The sequence below is a fragment of the Drosophila mauritiana genome, chromosome 3L (genome assembly GCF_004382145.1).
Source record: "Drosophila mauritiana strain mau12 chromosome 3L, ASM438214v1, whole genome shotgun sequence".
Taxonomy (NCBI): domain Eukaryota; kingdom Metazoa; phylum Arthropoda; class Insecta; order Diptera; family Drosophilidae; genus Drosophila; species Drosophila mauritiana.
The window spans coordinates 529,149-556,093 of record NC_046669.1 but is presented as its reverse complement, the minus strand read 5'-3'; the positions used below and the strand labels follow the sequence as shown (position 1 = coordinate 556,093).

General features: G+C 43.9%; 1 protein-coding gene and 1 long non-coding RNA gene across 6 annotated transcripts in view; one reads left to right on the top strand and one right to left on the bottom strand.

The window, feature by feature from the left end:
* Positions 1–451: 451 nt before the first annotated feature.
* LOC117140731 (homeodomain-interacting protein kinase 2) overlaps positions 452–26,945 on the bottom strand; it is a 34,617-nt gene continuing 8,123 nt past the window's right edge. For 2 of the 5 annotated variants that reach the window (XM_033303804.1, XM_033303805.1), the window contains exons 3-10: positions 8,521–8,810; positions 8,139–8,459; positions 7,325–8,076; positions 6,666–7,259; positions 6,377–6,600; positions 4,335–6,247; positions 3,953–4,267; positions 452–3,855 (exon numbers count right to left, since the gene is read on the bottom strand). In XM_033303804.1, the coding sequence (XP_033159695.1) occupies positions 4,124–4,267; positions 4,335–6,247; positions 6,377–6,600; positions 6,666–7,259; positions 7,325–8,076; positions 8,139–8,459; positions 8,521–8,810 (4,238 nt within the window). In that variant the 3' untranslated portion in view covers positions 452–3,855; positions 3,953–4,123. Of the gene's footprint in view, positions 3,856–3,952; positions 4,268–4,334; positions 6,248–6,376; positions 6,601–6,665; positions 7,260–7,324; positions 8,077–8,138; positions 8,460–8,520; positions 8,811–8,886; positions 8,939–26,945 lie in introns of those variants that run through there. The other 3 variants (XM_033303809.1, XM_033303807.1, XM_033303806.1) reach the window with 3 other exon arrangements.
* Positions 13,184–14,149, top strand: LOC117140737. The gene is made up of 3 exons (XR_004459434.1): positions 13,184–13,520; positions 13,581–13,933; positions 13,999–14,149. It is a non-coding gene; the product is annotated as an uncharacterized LOC117140737 (long non-coding RNA).

Sequence of the window (26,945 nt, the reverse complement as noted above, 5' to 3'; positions counted from 1 at the left end):
AACAACTTCGTGGGGGGTGGTTCAAAGTTCAAAGTTCAAGGTTTAAGGTTCGAAGGGTGTGGCGGGGCGGGGCGTGCGAAATAAATCTATAATCTGCAGAAACCTGGTTGGTCTTGAACTAAATCTAAATCAGCTGAAGCTAGCCTCTTGCGGGGAGCAACTAGACTACTAGGTCCCCAATACTAAAATTAAATTGTTTGCACAATTTGCTTTGACTGGCTAATCGTTATCGATATTATTGCACAATAACTACGATTATTATTAAGTTCATTCACTAAACGTTTAAACTTAAAAATTATTTACTCCTCTGTAATTTGGTGGGATATATGTTGTATTTGTTGTTGTTCATCATCATCTTCTCCGTTTGCTTTTGATTAAGTTGTTCTTAAAGCACTAAACAACGAAATAATAAGAGACTAAAGAACTAAAGAAAAACGAAAATTGCGATATCTGTTATGTATATTTACGATTTCTATATTTTGTAGGACATAAGTAAATATAAGCAATATATATGGTATATGTTGTGGCTATGTTCCATTATTAAACGAAGTTAAGCGAAGAAACAAAGTAAATTAAAAGTAAATTTAAATGGTTAAAATAGTAAAGTAAGGGCAACTCATCCGAACTCAGTACGATTAAACAAGTACATATGAATCATATTAGTAAACATCGATCGGCACTGTTTGCCCTACACAGTATCGTATATCATCATATTTTTGTCGGAAATCGAGAGGACGACGAGTACAAATACTAAGGCTACACAGTTAAAACATTTCTCATTTAAATATATACGTATATTAGAGTGTTTGTGTGGATCTCTCCGTTTTTCGCTGGTGGTGGAAGCCACCCAGAGTTCCTCTTAAATACAAGTCCTCCGACAGTGGGCCACAAATGCCTGCTAACGACTGTGGTCCAGCTGCCTGCTTATTTATTTGTTGAGTGTTTGAGTTTGTTTAATATAAGTTTAATTTGTTGTTGATTTTCTTTAAATATAAATGTAATTTGTTTGTTAATATAAATTTAATTTGTCGTTTAATATAAATTTAATTTGTTTGTTGTTTTCATAAGTCTATTAACGTTTCGTTTTTGTTACATTTAAAGCGTTCATGATTTGTTTTCTTGTTTTTCGGTTTTGCTTTCTGGTTGATGCTCCTAAATATTGAGTAGAAAGAGAAGAAAAGTTCGTCTGCCCTCGCAGATATTTAGCATATACATTTACATATTATATAAGTATAAGTTCGCACACTGAGTGGGTGCAGGACAAGAAACACAAATCGGAAACACAGATCGCAACTTTCCGCTGACATCTAAACGGTCACACAGCTGTTTTTATACAATATTCATGCTTATTTGACTATATGCTTTAGTTGAATGGTCCATAAAATTTCTATAAAAAAAGAACTTGCTGAATACATCTAAGTCTATTATCTAGATACGGTTCTCTCGACTTTAAACAAGAATCTTAAATCTGCCGAGTTGTGGTTTTCGTTTATTGTTTATTACAATTACAATTGTTAGCTGCTGGTTGCCGTTATTGTTTATACACAAAATATATCCATAATATAAATGTACTCGAACCACGTCTAGAATCTAGTTCTCTATGTTTTTGTATTTACTCGTATATATTCACAACACTAACGTTTCTTAATTACGTCTATGTATGCTACAATTGTTCTCCTTTTCCTACTACAAAAAGTGTTATTACTCGCTTGTTAAAAATGTATTTGCTTGGTTAAAAAAACGTTTTGTTGTCGTGCTAACGCTATTGAATTCTGCACACTAATTAGTTAACATATAGATGCATATTCCGTATCCTCAATTGGTTATTCGTAATTTTAGGTAATTTCTATTCGCCGACGACGACTGACAAAAAACGTTTGCGGACTTCTCTGCTCCTCGCTCGTTAAAAACTACATCACAATAATTATATGCTAGATCATTTCCAATCGTCGGAGTTGATTCATCTCGATCCCGATCCCAAAGAAGCCCACTATACACAGCTGATCTGGGAAGGGGCGAAGGATGGTTTAAATATTTCTGCTTTGTATCTGTATCAGCATGTAATTCATTATATAGGAAGTGCCTCCCTCGAAGGACCGATTTTACTAAATTCTCGGTTGGGTCAACCGAGTAATCGACCCCAGGAGGGCGAAAAATTAGTTGCTGCTCGGTTATTTTATCGCGAAAGTTAAGTTTAATGCTAACTACGAAATACTTTAGGAAACCTATTTAACAAGATTTTGTTTATATTTTATATTAAGGATCTATAGTGGGCGAGTTAAAGTAAGCCAGGTTTGTACATATCAAAATGGGATTCTATATATTACAATTTCTCTGAGGAAAAGCCTAAAACAAGGGGTTGTTGTGGGACAAACACTAAAAGCCTAAACTGCTAGATTGCTTGTTATTTTGTTTGGTTTTGTACTTTAGTAAACTTTCCTATGCGCTTTCCTATTTAAAAGAATAACCAAAACGCAGATCTTCTTCCAGGACACAGATAGGGTAAAAAGAAATGTGAAGTCTAAAAATTAAACGTACCGCAGACTAACTGGCTTCGCTGACCTGACTTTAACAACTGATCAGTTTTAAAATAGGCTTTTAGTTGGGCTCCGGCTAGTTTTAGTACCGATATATGTAAGTATATGCGTATTATGTACACTTGTTCCTATAATTATTTGTTGTTGCTCGTTAAACATAATTTAGAATTGTTATCTGTTAGTTTTTAGTTGTAATTCTTTTCTCGGCTATTCCTATGAGTGAGTTACGAGTGTGTAAAAAACGTTCGCCCTTTGACCTTCTCCCGTTCTATCCACTAAATCTATGAGCTATGTAATTGTTAAGTTCTCTTTGTTGATATCTCCTAGGGTATCTATTTTATTTGCTTGTTTGTTTGCTAGTAAGGTTTTTGCGGTATTCAATTTGTTGTGGTTCTCTACTAACCTCTTCTAACTCTACTCCTGCATCATAATCATAATCTTCAACGCCTTTCGTCATCTCAATTTGTTTTGTTGCTTGTTTTGTGTAAAAGGCAAATTGCATAACAATGTTGTTTATTTTCTTATCTGGTTGCTGTTGTTGCTGCTGCTGCTAGGTTTTTGATTTTCTGAGGTACTTGCTAGGGAATTTCGAAGCTTTCTCTTACTGGCTCTCTGGCCTAATGTTGCAGTTGTCGACGTGCCGTAAACTCTAGTTTTGTTTAGCTTTCTCTTGATATATAGTATTCATAATAATAGTGTTACATATGCATGTATATAATATATAGGTAGATTATAGAGAATATTATGTGGAAGTTATCAATAAAACACACAACACACATTTATAAAACGCTTTCGTTTCGAAGGAAAACATCTCTCGATATGCATCTAACTCGCATATTTCGAGGGTATAGAAGCTTTAGCTGTAGTGTGTGTGTGGGTGCGAAATTGTGCTGATGCACAACATGCCAAAAGTTTGCCTGAGCACTGTACACCAAGCTGCGTGTAGGAGTGCTTTACATTTATATTTAATATTATTTAAAAAAATAATAAAAATTAATAGTAGCAGAAATGAGATCCCGCGGGACCCCGAAAAAAACAAGCTTCTTAGCTTAGTGGCAAAGAGTTGGGGGACTTGGACTTGGCTTAATGTTGCCGGCGTGCTTTACGTATTGTGGTTGTGTCTGAGGATGTTGCTGTTGCTGCTGTTGCCGTTGCTGCGGCGTCGTCGCTGCCCGCTTGCAATATGGAGTTGTTGTGGATAATAGTCTGCTGCATGAGTAGCATGAACCACCAGCACTGAGTTAGCTGCAACTGCTGTTGCTGCAGCTCTTGGCTTTGCTCCGGATGGTCACCTGCCTCGCCCGAGGCCACAAAAGATCTGGGAATAGAAAAAGGATATACGATCATTAGCCGTATGATTTAGACTTGAAGGAGAAGTCTGAATTCGGCTCGGCATCCCGGCATTTTCGACTCACTCGAGCGTTGAATCATTCGATCGGGCTCTAGCTCAAGATCATAACAACAGTGGTGATGGTGGTGTTGTGCGGTGTGTAGTTGGGTGGTTCTTGGTTCTGGGTGGGTGCACATCCTCGTCCCATCCGCGTCTCTCCTCATCGCCCCTCTCCCCGTCAACTCCCATCGTCGGTCTACTCAGCCCCATACCATATGTTGGTGGGCGCAAAGTGCGCCGCGTGTTTGCTGGCGGCTACCTGGGCAGGACTGAGCGGTCCGAACTGGCTGTACTGGGTGGGTATCTGAATGTGAGCCGGCAGCGGATGCGATGGTATCACCTGGGAAAACATTAACATGTTGGTCAGCTACGAAAAAATAAAAGGTATGATGTATAACCGATCTCACCTGACGACTGGAGCTGTTGTGGGCCGGAGGTGGAGCCACCACCGCCCGGTTGGCGTAGGCATAGCTGGGGGCCGCCTGTGATACGAAAACTGTGGGCCGGCGGTAAATGTCGCCCTGCGCATAAATATCTGGCTGCAACAAAGCGGCCGCCGCCGTTGATGATGGCGACCCGCCCAGCGGTGTTCCGGCCTGGTGATGATGATGTCCATGACTGTGGTGATGCGGATGCGGGGCCACACTCGACGGCGGCGGCTGAGTGCTTCCTGGTAGTCCCACGCTGCCCGGAGGCGGCTGCGATGGCTGACGATAGACCTGTGGAGGACCCCACGATGGAGGACCAACGCTGGCCGCCGCCGCTGCAGCTGCAGCAGCTGCTGCGGCAGTCGCAGCGCTTATCGACGACGATGATGATGCAGAACTGCTCTTGGAGTGGGCTAATGGCGGAGCCACAGACGGGGCCACATAGCTTATTGGAGCTACAGAGGGGGCCTCTCGCTTTGGGTGTGCAAGCGGCAGAGCGGACACTCCTGATCCCGAAGATGTAGGGGCCCAGGAGGAGCGCTTTGTGTCCAACTGTTGCGGCGGAGCAGCTGCATACTCCGGATAAAACTCGGCTGGCTCCTGCTTGGTGGGAATGTGTGGCAAACTGGCCGAAGACGACGGCTGGCTGGGAGCCTGAGGTTGGTAGCCACATTCGCTTTGGGCCATGGCCAAGATGCGTTTCTTTTGCGACTGGCCGGGCTCATACTTGATGCTGGGCTGTGGCTGGGGCAACACCTGCTGCGGCGGTGGCTGGGGTTGGTACTGCTGCTGCTGCTGCTGTGGAGGAGGAGCAGGTTGCTGCTGCTGTTGATGATGGTGATGCTTGGGACTTCCCACGGCGGCTGCGGCGGCGGCATGATGACGACGGCGGGCATCTTCCGGATCATGATCACCTACGGTTACGCATGGAATTACTAGCTGGACGTGCGATGGCTTATGACGACTGATATGCGACTGAGATTGGGAGGAACTGGGGCAGAGGACAGGGGCACCAAACTGAGCGGAAGAGGAAGGCATGACAGAGGAGGAAGAAGTGGGGGCGGAATGATGGGGATGATGTTGATGGTGACTGGAAGTGGAAGCAGACGTGGAGGAGGACGTGGACGTGGCTTGGTAATGAGGATGCGTCGCCGGCTGAATATGAGTCGGAGGCTGTGACTGAAGCTGATGCTGAAGCTGCGATCCCGCTGCCGATCCCGCTCCCGTTCCTATTCCACTTCCACTCGCTGGCTGATGAGGCGGATTCAGATGATGAGACGGATTCAGATGATGAGGGTGGTGGTGGTTGTGGTGACTACTGCTACTGTGGCTACTGTTACTGCTATGGCTACTGCTATGCTGGCTACCCTTGCCGCTGTTGCTTCCCAGTTGGTTCGGATTCTGATTCTGAGTCTGAGCATTACCATAGTTTATCTGCTGCTGCTGTTGCTGCTGAGGATGTGGATGCGGCTGCTGGTGGGCGCTGCTCCTGCTGCAGGAGGAGCTTGGTGCGTGCTGTAGCAAACTACCGCTGGTCTGCGATTGGGCATGCGCCCGTTGTTTCAGCACCGGCATCTGAGCTCCTCCAGCCTCTCCGCCCTCGTCCTCGCTGTCCGAGATCGTTATCACAGCCGTGGGCGAGGGCGTGTCGTGGATGGTTATCGTCGGCTGCTTCACGTGCTGCGGATGCTGCGAACTCTGCGGATGCGGCTGCTGCCCATGCTGCTGGTGGGCATGAGCCGGTGGCTGTTGGTAAACCACTGCTCCTCCGGCTCCTCCGTTGGCGTTGCAGTTGCTTACAATGTGGTGACCTGAGGAGCTACTGTAGGGCTGGGCATGGGCGACGGGGACGTGATGATGGTGCGAACTCGACGAGCTTCCATTCACAATGTCTGGAGGAGAGGGAAAATATCATATTAGTGGATATCATGCATTATTTTCCATTAATTTTTCAATAGTTAAATAGTTTCAAATCAAAATGAGAATGGTCTGAGAAATAATAATATTGCATCTGGACTCACTGCTAGCGGAGGCAGCCGAGGAGGCCACCACCGATCCGGCACTGGCGCTGTAGCCATTCCCGTAGTTGCAGTTGTGGTGCGCGTGGTACTGGGGCGAAACGTGTGCTGCGCGCTGGTACCGCTGCTGGTGGGGCGGCGAGCTTTCCTTCACCCGCTTCTTCACCGGCGACAACTGCTGGTGCTCCTTCTTCTCGTGGCGCGGCACGCGATAAGAGTTCCCCTTGCTAAAAAAAAGTTAAGTAGAGCCTGAGGATGGGGTTTCTTCAAGGCGTTACAAGTTAACACTCACGCAATATGATGAGCCGGCGACTCCTTCTTGAGATCGTTGCGTGGCAAGTTTAGGTGGTGCTTGGGATAGATCTCCTCCACATTAAAAAGAGGCGTCGAGTCCACGATGAGCGAGTGGGCGGGCGCCTGCTGGGGCCACGACGGCACCAAGGCCATCTGCCTTCCAGTTTGCGGCCAGGCTACTCCGCTGGCCTGCACACGGTTCGTTAGGAGCATTCTCTGACCAGATGTTGGCTCCACCATGGAAACCGGTACGGGCACATTAACGTACTGTTGCGGCGGCACCTGCAACGGTGGCTGCATGGTGGCGCTGCCCACCACCACATGTTTAGTGGGACTGGGCATCGTCTGGTACGAGGGCGGGCACAGGATGTTCGAAACCAGCTGGTGCTGGAAGCTATCAGTCCGCGTCTGCGGATACTGTCGGGCCACACTGCGTCCGTTGTAGATCTGGTAGAGTCCCTCGTAAGCCAGAGGACGCCCATCGCGCACAAGGCGCTGCACCTGGCTGGTCAACTGGTTGTTGATCGTGAACGTCATGTTCTCCGTGCTTGAGGGTACAAAATTGGTCACCAGCGTCGACGCGGGCTGCACTCTGTGAGAGATAAAGGCATTCGGTTAATTTTAGAGAATAATGTGCTGGGTAGCTTCACTACTTACGTGTGGAAATCGCCTCGGCGGCACACCTCCATCATCTGCACGGATGCCTTGACATTGTTGCAGTAGACATAGTCAACCAGATGGGTCAACCGTGTAAACGAGTGGTTCAACGCTTCTGCCGGCGTCAGTCGCCGCTCTTGATCAATGGTCAGCATGCGCTTAAGCAGATCGATAAACTCCCGCCTGTCCGTCTTCTCTGCCAGCAACTGACCGCCCTCCAAATCAGTGGGCACATTGACCTGCCCAATGTCATCAAGACAGTTGAAGATGTACTTGCGCGCCTCCTTGCTCTTCGTGTTTGTCTCCGCCTCATGTTCCTCGGTGGTCTTCAGGCGCCAAAAGGGATACGTCGAGTCCACGTCGCGGTAGAAGAACTTGGAGGTTTTCGAGGCACTGTTCAGCATGTGCTCTGTGGGCAGTCCCTGTGTCTGCGAGATGTACCGGATCTGGTCGAACTCCGAGCTGCCCGGATAGAGCGGCCAGCCGAGGAAGAGCTCTGCCACCACGCAGCCCAGTGACCACATATCGATCGCCTCACAGAAGGGCAGGCCCAGGATGATCTCGGGAGCACGATAGTAGCGCGACTGCAGATACGTGTTGCAGACCGTTTTGCTCACGTGAGAGGCGCTACCAAAGTCGATCACCTTGACGCGGTAGGGCTGACGCACTGGGTCCACCAGCATGATGTTCTCGGGCTTCAGGTCGGCATGGATCAGACCCAGTTGTTTCAGCTTCAACAGGGCAGTCAATACCTGAGGTACGAAGTACAGAATTAGTCGAGGAATTCCTGTGGCTTTTAGTAATTGTGACTCACCTGCTCCAGAATGGGCCTTATGTACTTGAGCGGCAGCGGCGAGAACTTGTTCTGCTTGAGGAAATCGTACAGGTTCTGCTCCAGCATCTCAAAGACCAGGCAGGTGTGGTTCTTGTGCTGAAAGCACTCAAATGCCCGCACAAAATTGAACTCGTCGGCATTCTCCTGGCTGAGGCGCGAAAGGATCGAGACCTCGATCTGGCCCTGCCGCGCATACGAAGGATGGTTCTTCAGGATCTTGATGGCCACGATCTCGGAGGTGCCGCGCTTCCAGCACTTGACCACCTGGCCAAAGGTGCCGCGGCCCAAGAACTCTAGGACCTGCAAACGGGGAAGCGACTGTTAGTATCCGGAGAAAAACCAGATATAAACCAGAACCCACCTCATACTCCGCCGATAGGGAATAGAGCACCTCGTGCTGCACCAGCTGGTAGTCGCCATCCGCTCCACTGCTCGACCTTTTGCTGGGGGGCTGCGTGTTGGCATGACCCCCCGAGGTGGCGACCTTTGTGTGCGCCGTTTTGAAGCTGCTGATGGGCCCGATTCCGTCTGGTCCTGGTCCTGATCCCGCTTTCGATCCCCCAGATCCTGCTCCCGCTGCTGCTGAAGAGTCCTGCTGCACTGGCGGGCCGTGGCTGGAGTTATATGAGTCGACGCAACCGCAATCACAATCTAAAAGATTCGAAAGAAACAACGTGTATTAGTTTGAAATTCATTTGGGATCACACGACTCAAGCCTATTTTCCACCTTTTCTAAAAAGTCTTCTTATGACTAAGGAGATCATTGTTCTTTGTATACGTCTTTCTTCCGCTTCTTTGTCAAGGAAAATTTCCTGTCGCCACCTTTCGGTTTCAGGCAATTTCGCTACCTCGCAATCTAGCCGATAAAATGCAACTGAACGCAGTTCTACCTTCGCATTCAGCCCGAGACCCACTCATATATGGCTATATGGCCTATAGAATCTGTATCTGTGCACTGCACTCTCATCAGCATTTGCGACTTGTCAACGCCCCCAACAAAGCGGCGAAGAAAGCGCCGAAAAAAGGAAAACATGGGAATTGGCCAACAATGATGAAGATGACTAAGTGAATGGGTGGACAGGGAGTGGAGGTTGACATGTAGATGACAAGGAAGTGATATTATGGCTTTATGAACGCAATTGCAGAAGTCATGATGCTTTCGAAAGCTATATAATGCTGCCGCTTCAAATCAGCTGAACTTATTTTCAAACAAAACATCTCATTAAATACTTTAATTCTTAAGGAACATGGAAGCGATGGCATAACATCATTATGGCCAACACATGTTGAGTTCCATGCCATCCATTTCAGTCGACTCTTCCGTAGTTAGGCAACTAAAAATAGAAGCAGTTAACTAGGCAGGTCTATAGCAACGTCCCAACGTCGATTGCTACTTCTTCACGTATTCACATAACCTAATTAATTTACGTCAAAGGACATTTGATATGAATGGGAGCGCAGGGCGTCAAGGGAGCGAAAGGCGAAAGGAGGACCCTCACCCACGCACTCCGGGCAATTATATACACCAGGAAAGGAACGGCTGCGGCTGGTTGACTGGGCTTCCTGGTAGAAGGGTCACGTGGGCGTGGTCAGTTTGGAAATGCTAACTGGACATCGGCGAGGAGTGAGCGGCAATCAATGCTAAAATTAAGGACACACGCGATGAAAACTGAGACGTGCGGTGGGAAATTTATGGCGAAACTTGAGGCGGCGCCAGCAGTAAATGAAATGAAAATAATATGAAATGAAATAAATGCAATAAATTATGCAAAACGTAGCAAAGAGAAAAACTTGAACACCAGTTGAAACCGAAATTGAAATGGAAAGGCAGGCAGGCAGCCAATGGAGGTCACCGCGAAGGCAAAAGTCGCCGGCGGAGGCAGCGAAGGTCAGATCGAAGGTTGCCCAGTTTCCAAGTCTCCTCTGCCGCCTCTATCCTCCCAGCCAGCCCACCAGTTCGATTGCTCTCTCTCGTGGACCAGTCCTGCTCCTGGCAAGGACTTCTTGCACAACGCTCACGTGGCAACAGCAGTGGCTGCATCATCCTGCCAACAGCAACAAGTTATATGGAAACACTCGCAGAAAACGCTATAGTATCCAATTAATACTCAACATAAAAGTATTAATTAAAAGGTACTTTTAACAGTTGTAGAAAAGTATGAAGTAATATATTTATATGTTCATTAAAATAAATTGCTAGTTCATATGTCTTATGGTCTGAAAATTAACAAAATTTTCCTTTCAAGTGCACATTCAGCACAAAAGTTTCCCAGTGCTTTGACATCATTTGTCCCTCGGGTTACACAACGCAGCAGCGCCGGAAAAAGAGAAAAAATATAATAAAACCGATTTGTTTACGCAAATCTCGGCAGCAGTAGCTGAAATTTAGAGATGCGGTGGAGGATTGGGGGAAGGGAGGGGCAAACTTGCAACGTGACGCAGTTTTAGCAAACAAAACGAATCTGCGCTGCCTGCGGTTTCCACTCGTATTTGTGTTTTAGTTGCCCCCTCCTCAGCTTTTCCAATTTCTGTGTCTGTTGCATAAAAGATTCAGCCAACTGTAAATGGGGGTGGAGGTGGGGGAGCAGGGTGCATGAACCTAAAAGGGGGCGTCGTATCGAATGATTTGCGGGGGCGTTTGCCCCCGATGCAAGCGATCTGCTTTGGGGGATCGAAATTGAATTGGATTCGCATATACAAAGAAATATCGTGATTGGACGAACTGTAAAAAAACAAATATTCCAAACTACTATTATACATAAGAATTTCGGTGCTAAATATCTTTTTGCAAAATATCCCCATATACAACTTATAAGACCCTTGCCACTAATTTTGTAATGTAGAATTCCCAAAGGTTTTCTTGGGTTTTTTCTTTAGTTATACGAAGTTAACCCCTTGCTGCCCCAATGGTTCCCAGTTACCACTATCGCTGATGTTTGTTATCGGTTAATGGTTGATCGCTCAACGAGTTCAGTGCGGTTTTTAAGCAGAAAACTGATAAACGCCCTGGGACTGTGGGACTGGATGTGATATTGGTTTGGGTTCTGAGTCGACTTGGCATCACAAAGGTTTCTCTTCATAGATTTTTGTGGTAATTGCAGTACTCACATAAGCACAACTACAGAAAGCTAGTTAGCAATTATAAGCTAACTCGAGGGGAATGAGTCCGATGTTCGGGAGCTACCGTAGTTATAAATTTTCGAGTTTTAGAGAAAGTTTCGAGAACTCTTTGGCTGTGTGGTGGGACTTTTCAGCATTTGACTTACACGCCGCGTTGGTTTTTGGCTCCATATGTATGGTTTCAAAACGAAAATGCAAATTCACCACTTTGGTTTATGTGCTTTTGTTAAAATGCAGCCAAAAACCTTGCAGCGGAAGTCGAACAAAGCGAAAAACGAGCATAATTATATACCATCGAGAAATTCAAAATAAATTATTTACAAAACGGAAGCGGAAAGGCGCTAAATGAAAAAGAGGGAAGGCAGCAAACGGGCTAAATACAAAAAAAAAAAAAACAGAGGTGCGAGGGGAAAACACTGTGAAAGCAACAGGTTAGTTGGCTTGGACCCAACTTGTCTGAACTCCGGCTTTAGCTATAGCTTCGTGCTTGGGGTCTATAGCTCCTCCTATATGGTTGCCGTTGATGTGGATGTTGATGTTGTTGATGTTGTTGTCGTTGTTGGTGCTGCTGTTGCAGTGCGTTTGCCGCATATTAAATGCGCTGATTAATCGACGCAAACAATGAACAAGGAACGGGGAAGAAGTGCAGTGGCGGATCGGAAAAAACGAGGACAAGAACCGGGAGAAGCTTACACTGAAATCAATAAAAGTACCTGCTAACATTTCTAATTTTATATTTAAAATAGAGTTTGTTCAAATAGCTAAAAGTTGTCACTGAAATGTTGTAACTGCCACTTAGAAGCTACCAAACAAGTTGTAGCCAACTAATGTGTATGATTGCAAGCTTTAACCGCATTGTAATGAATATGCATTATCACGATATGATATAAAAAACCGGGAATCAAGGTGGCCGCCATGAAATCACATTGCTGTAACACTATAATTTCTTTTTCAGTGTATCGCAATCACGACGAGGGGCTTTCGGGGTGGCTGGAATGGGCGTTTGGGCGAAAAGTGGGCGGCTGGCGGGGATGGCAGTATAAATATTTGTCGCTGCAATGAGAGCAATGCACGGGCAAGCATTTCCACTTGTCAACGCACCTGACGAAGCCAGCAGCAGCAGCAGCAACAACAACAACATAGGTGGCACCTATAAAACATGAACCTACAGACACGAACAAAAACAAGTTCCAAAAGCAGCAGAAAAACAGCAGCAGCAGCAGCAGCGACAATTGCTCGGCCAACAAAGTTGCCGGCGACCTCTCCGCCCCCTTTCCACCTTTTCCCCCCTCTCACCGCCCCTGCAATCAGTGTGAAATGGGAGCAGGCAGAACGTGCAAGAACAACGGAGAAAGTCGACGTTGAAACCCGAGAAGAAAGAGACGTGGAAGGCAGAGCAATTACCCAGAAGCTTCGTGATTCTTCTGCTGCAGCTTCTTCTGGCCATCAATTGTTATGTATGTTGCTGCTGTTGTCAATGTTGCTGCGGGCTACATGCCACATGTCCGATAGTCGATGGATCTGCTTGTGTTGCTTCTTTACTTCTAATTTTATTACTGCCGGTGCTGCTGCTGCGTTTTTCATGGATGTGGGTTATACTACTGCTGCCGCTCATGGGACTTATGTTGCATAGACAGCTTTGTTTGTTTGAAGTGTTTTCACTGATGTTGCAGCTTGTTTTCCATACATAGGTGTTCCTGATGTTGCTAGAGACGTTGCATTTATGGCTATTGCTGCTTTATGTATTTGTGCACTTACTGTTGCTGATTCTTCTGATTATGTATCTGACTTTGCTGCTGCTGCTGGCGTTGCATATTTCATGGCCTGTGTTGCATATTTAACACCCGATGGCAATCTTGCACTCATTTGCATATCTCCAATAGCCCCCTTTCCACCCACCCAAACCACTGAGATGTTCCCAACCACAATCAGAAGACAAGTTATCCCAGGTAAAAGGAGCAGGGAAGAAGCGGCGACGATCTTTAAAATTTCAGATAATGTCCGATATGGCACTCGTGCAACAAATTGCAGAGACATGTTGCTGCTGCACGAAGAAGCGGGGCATGGAAACAAACTGTCGCCTTTCTAAAAAACGAAGCTGAAAAAATCACATGGGTACTTTCACAACTTCAGGCAAGAGATGTACAAAGAGCAAGAGATAAAGGAGAGGCGCTCAAAAAGCTTCGTTTCATATTAACAGATCCCCCGATCGGTGTAAAAATATATTCAAAAAAGTCATTAGTATGTGATCAACTCGTTTGCTAAGCTTCTGCCCACTTTTAATCAGCGCAATGGTTTCAGGTTCTCCCACCAAATCGATTTTGTATCTCAGTTAGTGGCTATCCACCAAGTTTGACGGGTTCTCGAGTCAATCCAAAATGCATCGTTAGCTCCAGCTGGACATGGCATCGTTGGCTAATGATGATTGAATCGATGGCCCGGCAACAACGGGCGCTGCATGCAACATGTTGCCGAGAAACGCCATTTACATATTTTCCAAATGGCAATCGGAAGTTCGTATTTTCGCATTTTCCACGCTTAGCCAAATGGAAAATGCAATAAATCAAATGCACCAACGGCGGCAACAACAACGCTTCAGTGAATTTCTTGCTTCGAGTTGGCAGCGCAAAATAAGAGTTGCCACGTTTATATATGTATGTATCTATGTGTGTTATAATCCCCCTCATTTCGTCTCGTTTTGATTTGTGTGCTTTTGCAGCTTGGCAACAATATGGCCAAAAGCCGAGGCCACAATGGCGATAACGAAGCTAGAAATACCCTTGATTGCAGGATATTTCCACGAAGCCCTTGGCGATATAAGAATTTCTCATAAGTAAACTTGTTACATTCTAATTGGCACATTGGTTTAAAATGAGTTATTCTATAAAAGTCTCTTTTGAATGTACAACAAGAATAGTTTCTGTAATTAACAACATTCGAAACTGCCCGACTTCCAGGCGAATTTCCAGGGGTATCCAGAGTAAGCAACAACAACGTGCTGAATAATGCTGAAGTTACTGCAATTGTTGTTGCTTTAATTGTTTAAGTTTTTCCTACAGCTGCCGTTGCTGTTGTTGCTTTTCCATTTGTGTAATTGCATTGCACACTTGATTGCATTCAAGACGTCGACTGAGGCAGCGCAGTCCACTGCAATGACGCCAATAAAGCCAGCGCCCAGCAACAACAAATCCCCAACGATCGTTCCCTCTTTTCCATTCGATATCGCAATTTCTCTCGGTGCACAGCAAGAAAATGCGGGCAGCTCAGTGCTGAAATGCTATTTCAAAAGAAAATAAATAGAAACAAGGCTGAATGATAAAGCGGGTCTGGACTGTGAAACCAATGCCGCTTATTATTATTTTGCGAGATATTTACGAGATATTTTCTCTGCGTGGAAAGCTCAAGCTGACACTGCCATTGGCTAATGCTCGAGTCGGGTTTCTTTCGAATATTGCCATTATTGCCGCGGAGCCACAACAATGCAACCAACAAACAAGATTCAATTACAGCAAACACAATAACACAAAATGGCCTTTAAAGAGCTGTGTTGTACTGCTTTTTTTCGGTGCCGCTTTGCGGATCTGCCAAACAGACAGCGCAAGCAGCAATAGCAATGAAATTTCCATTGCAATTTCAATTTAAATTGCGCGGATCTACGGCAGCATGGTTTCTGAGAGTTTTCCAGGCTATTGCTCGGCGCAGCTAGAGCGGCAAAATGAAAAATTAGGTAAAAGCCGGCACCCACAACACGATCGACAAATACAGTGGCGTAGTTACTGCATGAATTAAACATTTCTTGAAAAATTGTTGTGCTAAAGGTCTGGAAATACCATAAAACTAATGGCCTCGATAAATTTTTTGTTTAGTTTTCATGCTTTTGTTTCGAAACTATTCTCTTGGCCGCGAGTGTAGAACGCTTTGCCCACACATTGCTTGTGGATCGCAAGTGGATTTCATTTGCTCCGCGAAAGCTTGTGGATGCTGACTGAGCAACAGATACGATGGCGGGTGGCGTTTACCTCCACCTCCACCCACTATACCACCCCCTTCTTCCCACACCCACCCAGAAAACCCCCCTCGTAACGATCCACTTTTTGATCGCTTTTTCGGTTGCTTTTCGCTGCTTTTCGGTTAAATGTTGCATGCAGTTGACAAGTCGACAGCGGCAATAGCAACAAAATCATTTCAAATTAAACGCAATTCATGGCAAAAGAAACCGAAAATACCCGACACAAAACCGAAACAAACCAACAAAATAATACAAAATTAAAGGGAAATTTGTTCGCCGTCCACTTTTCATCGGGTGAAAGTTTTGCTCTTCGCAGATTAAGATCAACCATTCGAAATGAACCGATTTGAAATTGGCAAATTGCACAGAAACTTGAAATTGGACGATGAATGGGAGGCTATGTAATGAAAGAAATGCAGAATCATTATTTTATCTGAATGGTTTCGAAACTAAGATTGTAAGACTACGAAGCACTAAACATTTAAATTTTAAACTAATATAGGTTTGTATATGTGTAGATTATAGGCATTCAATAGAAGCGAAACGATTGTTTGCTTTTCAGTTTATGAAAATATAAATAATATAAACCTAGTCTTTGTGAAAATTGTAAAGAGCCTCTTAGAAGGCCTAAGCCAACTGTATGCAATCTTTTATCAAGTTCTTTCATCTAACCCCTGGAAACATTTCCCGCAAGCGGCTCTTATCACCCCAAGTCCCGCATTCCTCGCATACCTTGTTTATCTGATAGAACCCATTGTAATTAGAAATTCAAAATTTTTTCTCAGTTTTGTTTGCGTTTTTCCATGTGGCTAGACTAGCGAAACGACTTTGTGTTGAAGTAAACAAAATGTTGACGACCGCTTAAAGGTCGCTTGGTTTTTATTTTTTTTTTCTTTAGTCTGGCTATAGAATGACAACTACAACAAAAGTATAAACATCGGGGCACATAACTCTCGCAGTCGCAGTCGCAGTCGACGTCGACTCGACGTCCTTCAAGCGAGCATTAGAAGCGTAACGCCAGCTGCAATGACCTAAAGTAACCCGACTGAGAATCGCAGAGAGAGACGCAAGAGTGTTGCACAATGCGACGACAAGAGGGCGCAGGGGCGTGAGACGACAGCCGACGGAAGTGGGCGTGGCCGCCTAACTCTTCAGGTGTGCTGGTACAAGTGGGCGGGCGGTGGGTGGGCTTTTCACTTGGAAAACAACTTTGGCACAAAAAGAATCGAGAAGAAATAGCAATGACTGTGCGGCACAGAGAACATTGGCAGGTTCAAAAAGAATAAAACTGATCGTAGATGTTGATTTTCTAATGTATGGTCGCCATTAATTTGAAAGTTCAAATAATTCAAGAATCATTAATTTCTTTTCAACACGAACCAAAACAAAATATTATTTTAAAATTATTCATATTTCTATGAAACTTTATCAACTTCTTAATTGTGCCATAAATGTTATAATACATTGAATATCTAGATTACCTAATCTAACTTAACTTTGGTTTCAAATATGATGGATCTCTTTAAGGGTAAATATAGATTTAAAAGTGGATGAACTCTGTAAATTGATTATGTACCGATAAGAACGTGCACTCCACATTGCAGGGTATTTTCGTAACAGACACTTTGAGTAGCGCCCAGCCAAGCGGAGTTAACTTCAATTGGGGTCAAACGCGGGTGCACTGGAAAGTGGAGTGATATGGGTTGTGGTGGAGAGGGTGGAGAGGCGGAGAAGTCCGTGCCAGATTCTATGGAGGGGTGAAGTCGCCTCGAGACGCGACAAGAACTGCAAAAACAACAGCAACCAAATAAAAATAGCATCAGCTAACCAGGCAGGCCTCAGTCCGTCTCTTTCGCCCACAGTTCTCCCTCTCTTTCGGCCGTGCGTCAAGTCTAACAAGTCTTCATCATAATGATCATCATCGGGAGAACTGGAACAACGACACTACACACAGTCTGCAGCACGGGGGCAACAACAGCTACTAAAACTGGAAAATATTTTGACGCATGAAAGCAGCGCAAATAAAATAAAGTGTGGAAAAACAACATAAACAGCAACTGAAATGGACAGCAGTCGCTGATTAAAATCATTCACTTCGTGGGCTACACATATGGGCAGAAATATTGTGTTATTCGACTGGAAAAGGGGAAATTTGAATTTCTGATAAGCAATCACCAAGCCAGCACCCCTTCAATCCCTTCAATATCAAGCCATGTATTTAATTAATGTTTTTATTATGCCAATTATACTGTTCCCCTTCTCAATCCCTAAAAAGTTTGAGTATCATACTCACTCCCTCGTGATTTCCAGCTCTTGGGGATCGTTAATGCAGAGTATCACATTTTTGCATCGGGTCTGGGCAAAGTTCAAGCCAATCCCACAATCCGCGTTCCCAGCAGACCCGAAATTGAGAGAAAAACCCGACGAATCGTTTTCAAATTTCGGTATCCAATGTAATTTAAATGCAAATGCAAACAGGCTGCAAAAGAAGACGGCCAAAGGAAATGAAGCAAAAAGGGAAAGCGTGTCAATTTGATTGAACACACAACATGGGCAAAACGAGTCGAAGGGGTTGGACACAAACGAAAGGAAAAGCCAGTAGTTGTCGAGAAAAATAATAATAAAAACCGCACTGAAAATTAGAAATCGAATAAAAGTCGATTGCACTGTAAGCAGAAAGGAAAGACCAGTGGCCAAAGGCAATCGATTATTCGATTATTGATTCACATTCCATTGATTTGGCGCTTCGTTTCTTGGCGGAAAATGGAATTTGTTCCCAAACAAGAAAATTTCTCAGCTTTAAAGTTATTTTCGAATTAAAACATTTCGTTCGAAAGATAAACTGTTTTTCTTAAATTTTAAATAGATCATTATTCATTATAAGTCTGATGAAACTTTTCGCTTATTTGCAGCAATTCGCAAATGAAATATTTCAAATATTTCTGGTTTAAGCTAATTTGAGGAAACATTTTGATTCTGGTTATCTGTTTTTGTTTTGCATGTGCGAAAATAGAATTTAATGCTGTCCACCTGCACTGAAGTCCCTCGTTTGGTTTAATTTCGTTGGGATTATGTTCGTGCCTCATCATTAACAGCATCATTATCGCATCTACATATATATTCATGCTTGTTGTTCTGCTGGAATTGTCATTATTGTTTTTTATTTGCCCATAATGACGATGACGAAGAGACGAGTTCAAGAGTGCAATGACATTATTATGTCATCCCCCTACCCCTTCTTCTTTGTACCATATACACTTGCAGAAATATAGTGGGCACATTGAAGGAAATCGTCGTATCACAGGCTTACAATATTCCATTCAAACACATGGCGATAAACAAAATGCATTTTATTTTAGAACGATTGATAAGGATGGTGCACTCTTGTTTTAGCAGCTGTGTGCGTGAGATAACGAAATCGCGAGTTTCCTTCCAATAAAAGTTATCGGTAAAGTCGGCAGAACTATTGTTTCAGTGCGATTCTCGATGCGTAGAAAAATTTAGAAAATTCCCGTTGTAATCGGCTTGAAGTGGACATGAGTTATGGGTCGTGAGTGCGACACTTGAGTGATGAATTATTCACCCCGCCCCCGATTAGTTTAGCCTCGTTTTTAGACGCCCAACCTCGTGGAAAACGAAAATAAGCCAATTCCAAATGGGTTGGTCCGCTCGCTGTTTGTGTTCGGGCATTATAAAATATGGATCAATCGATGCAATAAGAATTATGGCTACAAGGGGGGCAAGGGAGGAATTTCGTATAGCTGCTTGATTGGTTGTTGGCCCGGAATGGCGTGCTCTAGTTAATGTAATTGACACACCTCCTTTGCATGGGCATTTTAAATTTTTCGAAACGATTTTTCAGAAAAGGCCTTAAATTCGAGGGAAAGACAAAAGCTAATAGAAGCGTATAAATTCGTAAGAGATCGGGCAAAGCTATAGCGCATTTATTTTCTATCTGTCTGGCCCATCCATCATTGCAATTTTCTTCTCGTTAATTGCATCTAACTACATATTGTATTAAATGATTTTAAATGAATTGAGGTGCACGATACGTTTCGTTAACAAGACGAGCGAGCGATGAGGGGACCACACGACGTATACGCAATAAAAACACAAAATATTACTCATACGCCAGGCAAACGCGTAAAACGCACGAAATGTGTTTCATTTCAGGCAACAGCCATAAAGTCGAGCCAGCTGAAGAACTCAAAGCGCCAAAGAACAACAAAAGGCCACATTTAATGTTATGAGCCGCAAAAACGCACGAAAACAAGTTCAAAGACCCGAAAGGAAGCCAATACCGAAGATCCCCCCTATAACGAACATTCCCATAAAAGCGGGCGTGAAAGTTTACCCCCGAAAATAGTTCAGCGGAAATGAAAACTTCAAGTCGAGCGCTAGAAATTCAAATGGAATTATAAGCATATGGCATGCCAGGAAAAAGGAACAGTTCGGAAAAACGAGGAATAAGAAAGAAGGCTGTGGAAAACCGAGCAGGCTGAGAAATTGAGTGGCCAGCAATAAAAGCCCATAAAAAAGGGAAAATTGTTCATAAATTAACATAAAAATGAACCGAAAAGGAAAAGCAGCAAAAAGCCTCTGAAATTTCATACGAAAAGAACAACTAGCGAAATGAGGGAACGCCAGAAGGAAGACCACTTCTCATAATAGTACCCAAGTTCCGAGAAAACCCAGACAAAACACAGCTCAGATAGCCAGAAGAAGCAAAAGGGAAGAGGCCAAGACAAAAACCCAAACAAAACACAAACTTAATGTTTTTGTTTGGGGTGAAAACTAGCAGTGACATTGGGCTAGGTTAAGGGTATGAAAGGGGATGGTGGCATATACTACCATATAGACAGCGGACCCCGCTGACATCACTGCTCTATAATCCATTCCTGGGGTGGCTCGACCGACCAGGCCAATATCCACAACTGCGGACTGAGTTTATGTTGCAACATTTCGCCGAACGAATGGCCAATGACTAATAGAAGTGGAAGGAGCTGGCAGCCAGCAACAACACCAGAATGCCATCAGCCGAGGAAAGTTCTTAGTCGAAGATGTAACACGCTCTTGGGATTATAAAGCAGCCAGTTTATAGGAAGTAAACTCTTTTTTATGCAGTATCAAGTGACCTGCCTTCTAAGCTTCTGTCGTAAGATCGAAGATTTATTTCACATTGCTTAACACGGGTGATACTTGCCTTTAATCGGTTTGAAATACATCCAAATAAGCGATTTTTTAAACATTTGTTCTTAATCCGATTTGAAACCGTCTCCGGCAGATGAATCACTCGTCCAGAGGCAACCCTATTTGGGACAGGGTATGCAAACTGTTTCGCAGCAAATGGAGGCAGCGAGCAAACAAACTCATGGCAAACTATGACTCAGTGGCTCAGTCGAGCCCAGGGGCGTAGGGGCGTGGCAAAGGGGGATGATGTGGCAGCAGCAGCCACAGACGATACGAGGCGAGTCGAGGAGACGCAGAGGGGCAACGACAAGTTTCACTTGGCTCGTCGAGTGGGCTGGTGGAGAAGTTTGGCGCCGTCGTCGTCAAATGCGAGTGCGAGTACTAGTGTGGGCTGACAGTTGGCAGCAGCTACACCCGATCCACCTGGCAACCGCATCGCCGTACATGGGCGGCCCACCCCCTCAGCAATTGCGGAGAAACCCGGAGAGGGACAGGCGGACAGACAGCGGCGAAGGCTATTAACATAATTCATCACACAAATAAGCACTCATTTAATTAATAATACAAAAATGTAAAGCATTAAATTCATAAATTATACAAAAATGCATAATTAATGTTAGAGTGGCCTGTCGTTATTGTCGCTAATTCCGCTTTTTGCACGTATTAATCAAAGACAAACCAGCAGCGAGTGAATTGTGAGTTCCAGCTTAGATTTATTGGTGCTTTCAAACGAGTTTAATGAGACGAGCTCGGGAATTTGTCAGTTGTCTGCTTGCAAAAGGGGTGCGCAACGAGCGACGGGTGGAAACCACCCACAAAAAGTAGTCAGAGGTACGGGAAAATCTTTAATTTGCGCACAAAACTGCTTATCGTTAGTTATTCCACTCGCACTTCTATTATCAATCATAAACAGAAACAGTTCTTGTAGATAAGCCCGGCCTATAAAGCAATATATATACGGTTATATAAATCCCATTGCATTGCAGCAATCAGGCGAGAATAAATAAGATTTTGCAGGAAATTAAAAAAGATAGGTATACTTAATAAGCCGTATTCCCAACGATTTTCTATTTTAATGAACGGCGAAGCATACAATGGGCTTGATTATAGACGCCATACCTTTCGGCAGACTGAAATTAAAATTAAAACAATTGGCCCACTCAGCGGTCAACAGCAGCGAAAATAAAATATGTAAGTGAAATGCATGCAATGTCCAAAAAAGAATCGCAGACCAGCGAATGTAAGCCGCAAGAATATTTTCAACTTAATTGCCCAACCAGAAAACGAGAAGAACGAGCGCGGTCACCTTTTGCCGCCCAGAAGACGGGCGAATTTCATTTTAAATATTTAAATTTGGTAATAAGACAATAACAAATATATGTACGTATGGAAGTGCGCCGTCTTAAAGGCAAAACAGGCCGAAACAAAAGGGGAAAAACAAAAAAGAAAAGCAGACCGACCACAATGTTGCCTAACTGCAACTTTTTGCTTTTCTTATCTGCATTTTATGGACGAGTTTTACACGGGAATGTTTGCCCTTTCCGTCGGCTTTCCCCGCTTTTCCCCATTTTCCCGCCTGCACAAATTGCAGATGGGCTGGTGGAGCGGAGGGCAGGGGGAGGCTGGGCCACATTTCTGTCGCATAACTTTGCCGTGTGTTTTTTATGTTTTCCTTCTCTTATTTATGCCTGCCAACATCAACAACGTCGAAAACGTCTTTTTGCATATTCAATATTTTCATTTTGCTGGGTTTCTTCTGGCTCTCTGGTTGAATCGCTTGAAATGCACAATTTAAGATTGAAGGAACTGGGCGTGGTAATTTAAAACAGAAGTAGAACGAAAACAACACAGCGAATTGCCAAGAAAATCGCCTTTAATACATAATGCGCACGGGCAACTTGATACTTTGGTCTCAATTCAAAGCCTGCAAAATTTGCACGGGCCAAATTTCCTGGAACCTGAACTTTGCAATTCAAAACACCTTGATCATTACACTAAAACGGAATTGATGAATTAAAGACAGTAATATAGACGGTATTGTGTTCCTCAAACAGACGCTCCACACAACCTTGGCGGCTAAACAAATTTGTCTAATCTAAATCTACTTATATCCGCATATCAGCGGAGAACAGAGCTGCGTTTAAAGACAAATGGAGAACCAAAAATTATATTAAACAAAAAAACACTAGCTTTGTTGCCTTTTTTCGGCGGGTATTGTGTGGAACGCCCCGGCACGAACGAATGAAAACAACAACATCAATTAATAATGGCGAGTAAAAACAGCTGGAAACTTGTTTTGGCTTTAAAACGCAGCAGAAGGCAAAAAGGTATAGAAATAGCGAACAGCAACACAGTAAAATCTCCCATTAGTCATACGATTTCAGCCCCGCAGCAACAACAAACATCTACACACCTGTAGAAAGCGAAAATGACAATAATAACAGGTAAACTACGGCCAGATACTTCGATAAGCGAATCCAAAAAAAAAACCTAGGAAAAGCGGTAAAAAACAAGGGGTGGTGGAGCAATTTCTGGATTTTAGCAGCTAAGCCGACAGACTTTGCAAATTAAGGCTGAATACCGGCTACAGTGAGCCCCCGAGAAGTGAATCTGGCGGTGGTGAGCTGAGACCGAAAAATGTATCTCCGGCATATGGAGCAAAATCTGTGAGGTGAAAGCTCAGCAAATGTCTGCCACAGTTTTCTCCGCAAGTATTCCTGTAGGCACTATTTGAATTTTCATAGATTTCTCGCATTTCCACTTTCCTCCTTTACCCGCTTTTCCCACCCGGACCACTCACTTGGTTTATCTATTCCCACAGCGAGGAAAGGATTTTAATAGAAACTTCTCTGCAGGGCGTCCCAGCATGCAAAATGGAATTAGCAAAAAGCGATGAGAAGTCGAGGGAAATCTGTGGGGTCTGCATGAAATGCACACTGAAAGAAAAACTCTAAAGTACTGCAAAATGACGATACAACTACTTAATGCTTCAAAAATAGTAATATAAGAGATTGCATTCAAAAATGTATCTGATAGATACAGTTACTAAATCATATATAAAATCTCAAATAGAGTATAGAGTTGAATGAAGTTCTCACAGTGTAATTGGGAAACGACCCAATCTGGTCAAAACAGGCAAATAGAGGCACGTGTTGCGGTGGCTTTGCTCTCTCCTGCCAACCCAGGATGAAAATGTATCCCAGCTCCTCTGTTTGTGTGTAAACCAAGTCGCTTTTGACGTTGCTGTCGGCTTTTTCTGTGCAGCCTTTCAACGCCCGCGCACAGTTTGTTGCCTTTCCCGCTGTTCTTGTTGCTCTTCAATTGACTTTCTATAATTGCGTTTAATGTGTTGTGACGGAGGCAAAGACGACCGCCCGGTGCCACCCACCAATTAATGCCACCACCCGACCGCTACAACTAAATGTATGTATGTATATCCCACCTTCGCTGAGCTGGTTGTGTAAGTCCGAGAATTCTATTTCTGTGCCCGGTGTTCCTCGCACCTATCGCCCATTCAGCACCGCCCCTTGAGAACACCTCCCCCCATCCCCATCCCCCTGTTTAAATCCTTGGCTTAAGCAGCTTCGATATTATTCAATTTGCTGTTACAGTTGCAGCAACTGGCTTAACACATTTTTAGATATTTTAAACGAAATTCTCTAGCGTGAATTTAAAGTCGAAGAACAGATTCTAAACTTACTAGAACCGAAACTGGCACTCAAAAGGAGCTTTCACTGTATTTACTCTTAATGCTACTTTCATTCATCTCATTCTTTGCCAATTCCCTTCTAATCTGTTTACCTGCTCTTTGCCTTGCGTAATCCGTCGCAATGTAAATTTGCGTGTAAGTGGGTGGTGGGCGGTGGTTTTCGAAAGGTGTTTCGAGGCGGGTGCTAAAATAAGAGCCGGCATGTGGCGCTGCCAAAAGTTCTGAGAAATTTCATTAAAATTGATTGATCGAAATGGAAATTGAAAGCGAAATGCGAGAGACATTGATACGGCGAGTTAATTTAAAATTTTACTCAATACCTGGCTAACAAATTGCATTGGATCTTGTCAAGTTCCTAAATATTTTATTTCCAAATTGGAGTATAATTTCCACATTATTAGATTAAGGAATGCCTGTCACTGGAGCTTACTGTACTTTGGGGCACCCAACATCATTTCGGCGCTCATTCCCACAGTGCCCCAATGTATCTTTTCGTTCGCCGCTGATTCCTGCTCCCTTTTCCCGTGTTGATGCAGTTTTTCGTTTAAATAACAGTGGGAGCGGCAGGGAGGTGCCAGATCTCTGTCCATTAACACTTGTTAACCCAATTTAGTCTCAATTTCCATAGACGACGCACGTATCTGTATCTGCAACTGTAAATGTATCTGTATCTCGGGTCTCAGCGTCTGTTGGAACGTTGTGGAATACAATTCGAGTAAAAGGCCCTGCATTGTCACACGCACAGATACACAGCGAACACAGACGACAACAGACGGGCAATAAAACAAGTGACGCAGACATTGACAGCCCGCTCTATAATGGCAGCAACCTCAAGGCTTACCGCTCTACAGTTTAAAGGGGATACACACCGGGGGTCAACACAATAGCAGTAAATGGGTTAAGCAAAAAATCTATACATATTAACACACATGTATGCATCAGTATTCGTAGCATGGATTCGAAAATATCCGAGGCATATTACTCAAAGATAACTCTTTTAGGCATTTCTATAGCCCAACCCGTTCTTCATCATAATGTCCGCAGCTGTACGAGGGAAGTTAAGCTTTTAAACCAACTTGTGTTGGCGAATTTACTTTATATTGCTTCTTAGCGCGTTTATTGTTTTTTCTTGTTTAAGTTTTTTTTAGCATTTTTATGTTGACCTCCATTTGTCGCCGTTCCCCAAAGCTGCAAACTAAAGAGCGGAGACTCCACCAGAGAAAAAAAGAGATGAGAATCGAAGGACGTGGCGCTTAATGACAAATTAGAGTTGCTCTTTCATTGAACATCTGAATTATGGTACCCATGGTATGCATTTTCCAGCAAATTTATAATAAAGCTATCTATATTTTGAATACTTTCCCATATCCAAATGAAAGACTTTTCGTGTACGTACAAGGTATCCTTTAGTCGACTCACACATCCCCATAATTCTCACTTGTTTTTCGGGGACTGCAAACTCAATTAAAACTGCCAACTGTATGCGCAATGAACGTCTACAGACACGCGAAACAAGTTCTCAGACTGAAGAAACTGGTCCGATATCTCAGAGTTGCTGCTCCGCTCGGCGAAGATCTTTCGGAGCACCGAGACCCAGGCTCAAAAATCAACGAAAAACAACCGAAACTGAGTTGAAATCAATGTATGTACATCCATGAGGTGAAAGAGACGGCTGAAAGCCATCTAACCATGAACGAAAACAGCCTCAGCAACAGTACACAAAGTTCAGATCTCCCCGGGAATTATCATATTCGAATACATCAAATTGAAACTCACTTAATCACTTCGTGGGGATCATCGATATTTTGGCTTACCTGCAACGGAAGAGAATGAATATGTAATTAAAATATGGCAATTATCAGTTAATTTAGTGTCTAATAATGAAATAGTGTGGGGATTGTATTGGAAGGAATTGTAAAGGAATTGCAGTCGAGGTATTGACAAGCTGATATGGCTTTTAAACTAGTTTTCATACATCTGGGAAAATACCATCCATTTGGCCTCGACTAGCTGACCCCATCCACCATATATTAGCCAATATACAGACCACGTATGACAACACCAGAAGTCAAATTTGGTGGCATGTCAGAAATAATTGAGGGAAAAGCTAAGCAAAATAAATACACATCATAAAGATAATTTGGTGCCTGTCCTCTTTTATTCACTGTATCTAGTATCTGGCCCCTCGTTTTTACTGCTGCCTTGCGTTTTGGTTAATTGAAATGTTTGCCATAGTCGACTTGAGCTGAGTATCTAAGTGTCTGTGTATCTGGCAGATACATACAGCTGTCATTTTCACGAGTTTCCCTGAGTGGCGGACCCTTTAAGTGCCCGCCCAACCCCAGTTTGACCTTCCCGAGTTTTGAGTTGTGAAAAACTATTTCGATTCTGCCATTGATTGTGCGGATCTCGCCCTATCGATCGTAGGATCCTTCAGTCCGCAAGATATTCACCCCAGAGAGCCATGAATACGAGTATATTCATGAATTTGCAGCGGGTCGGTGTCGTTGGCTCATTTAACCATTCCGAAACCAAATCTGAATTTTGTTTACCCGTCTTTCTGTTTTCGTTGTCTCTGCACTTTGAGCCTACGTGATGTCTTGCATGGAAATTTCATTTACATTTCTCGTCCGCATGTCTCTTTGGGTCTGCTTCTCGTCTTTTCCTCACATGTCAACCGAGCAGCCAAATATATTTTCGGTCGGGCCAAAAATAACAACCAAATCAACAATAATATCATTGGAAATTGCTAAACATT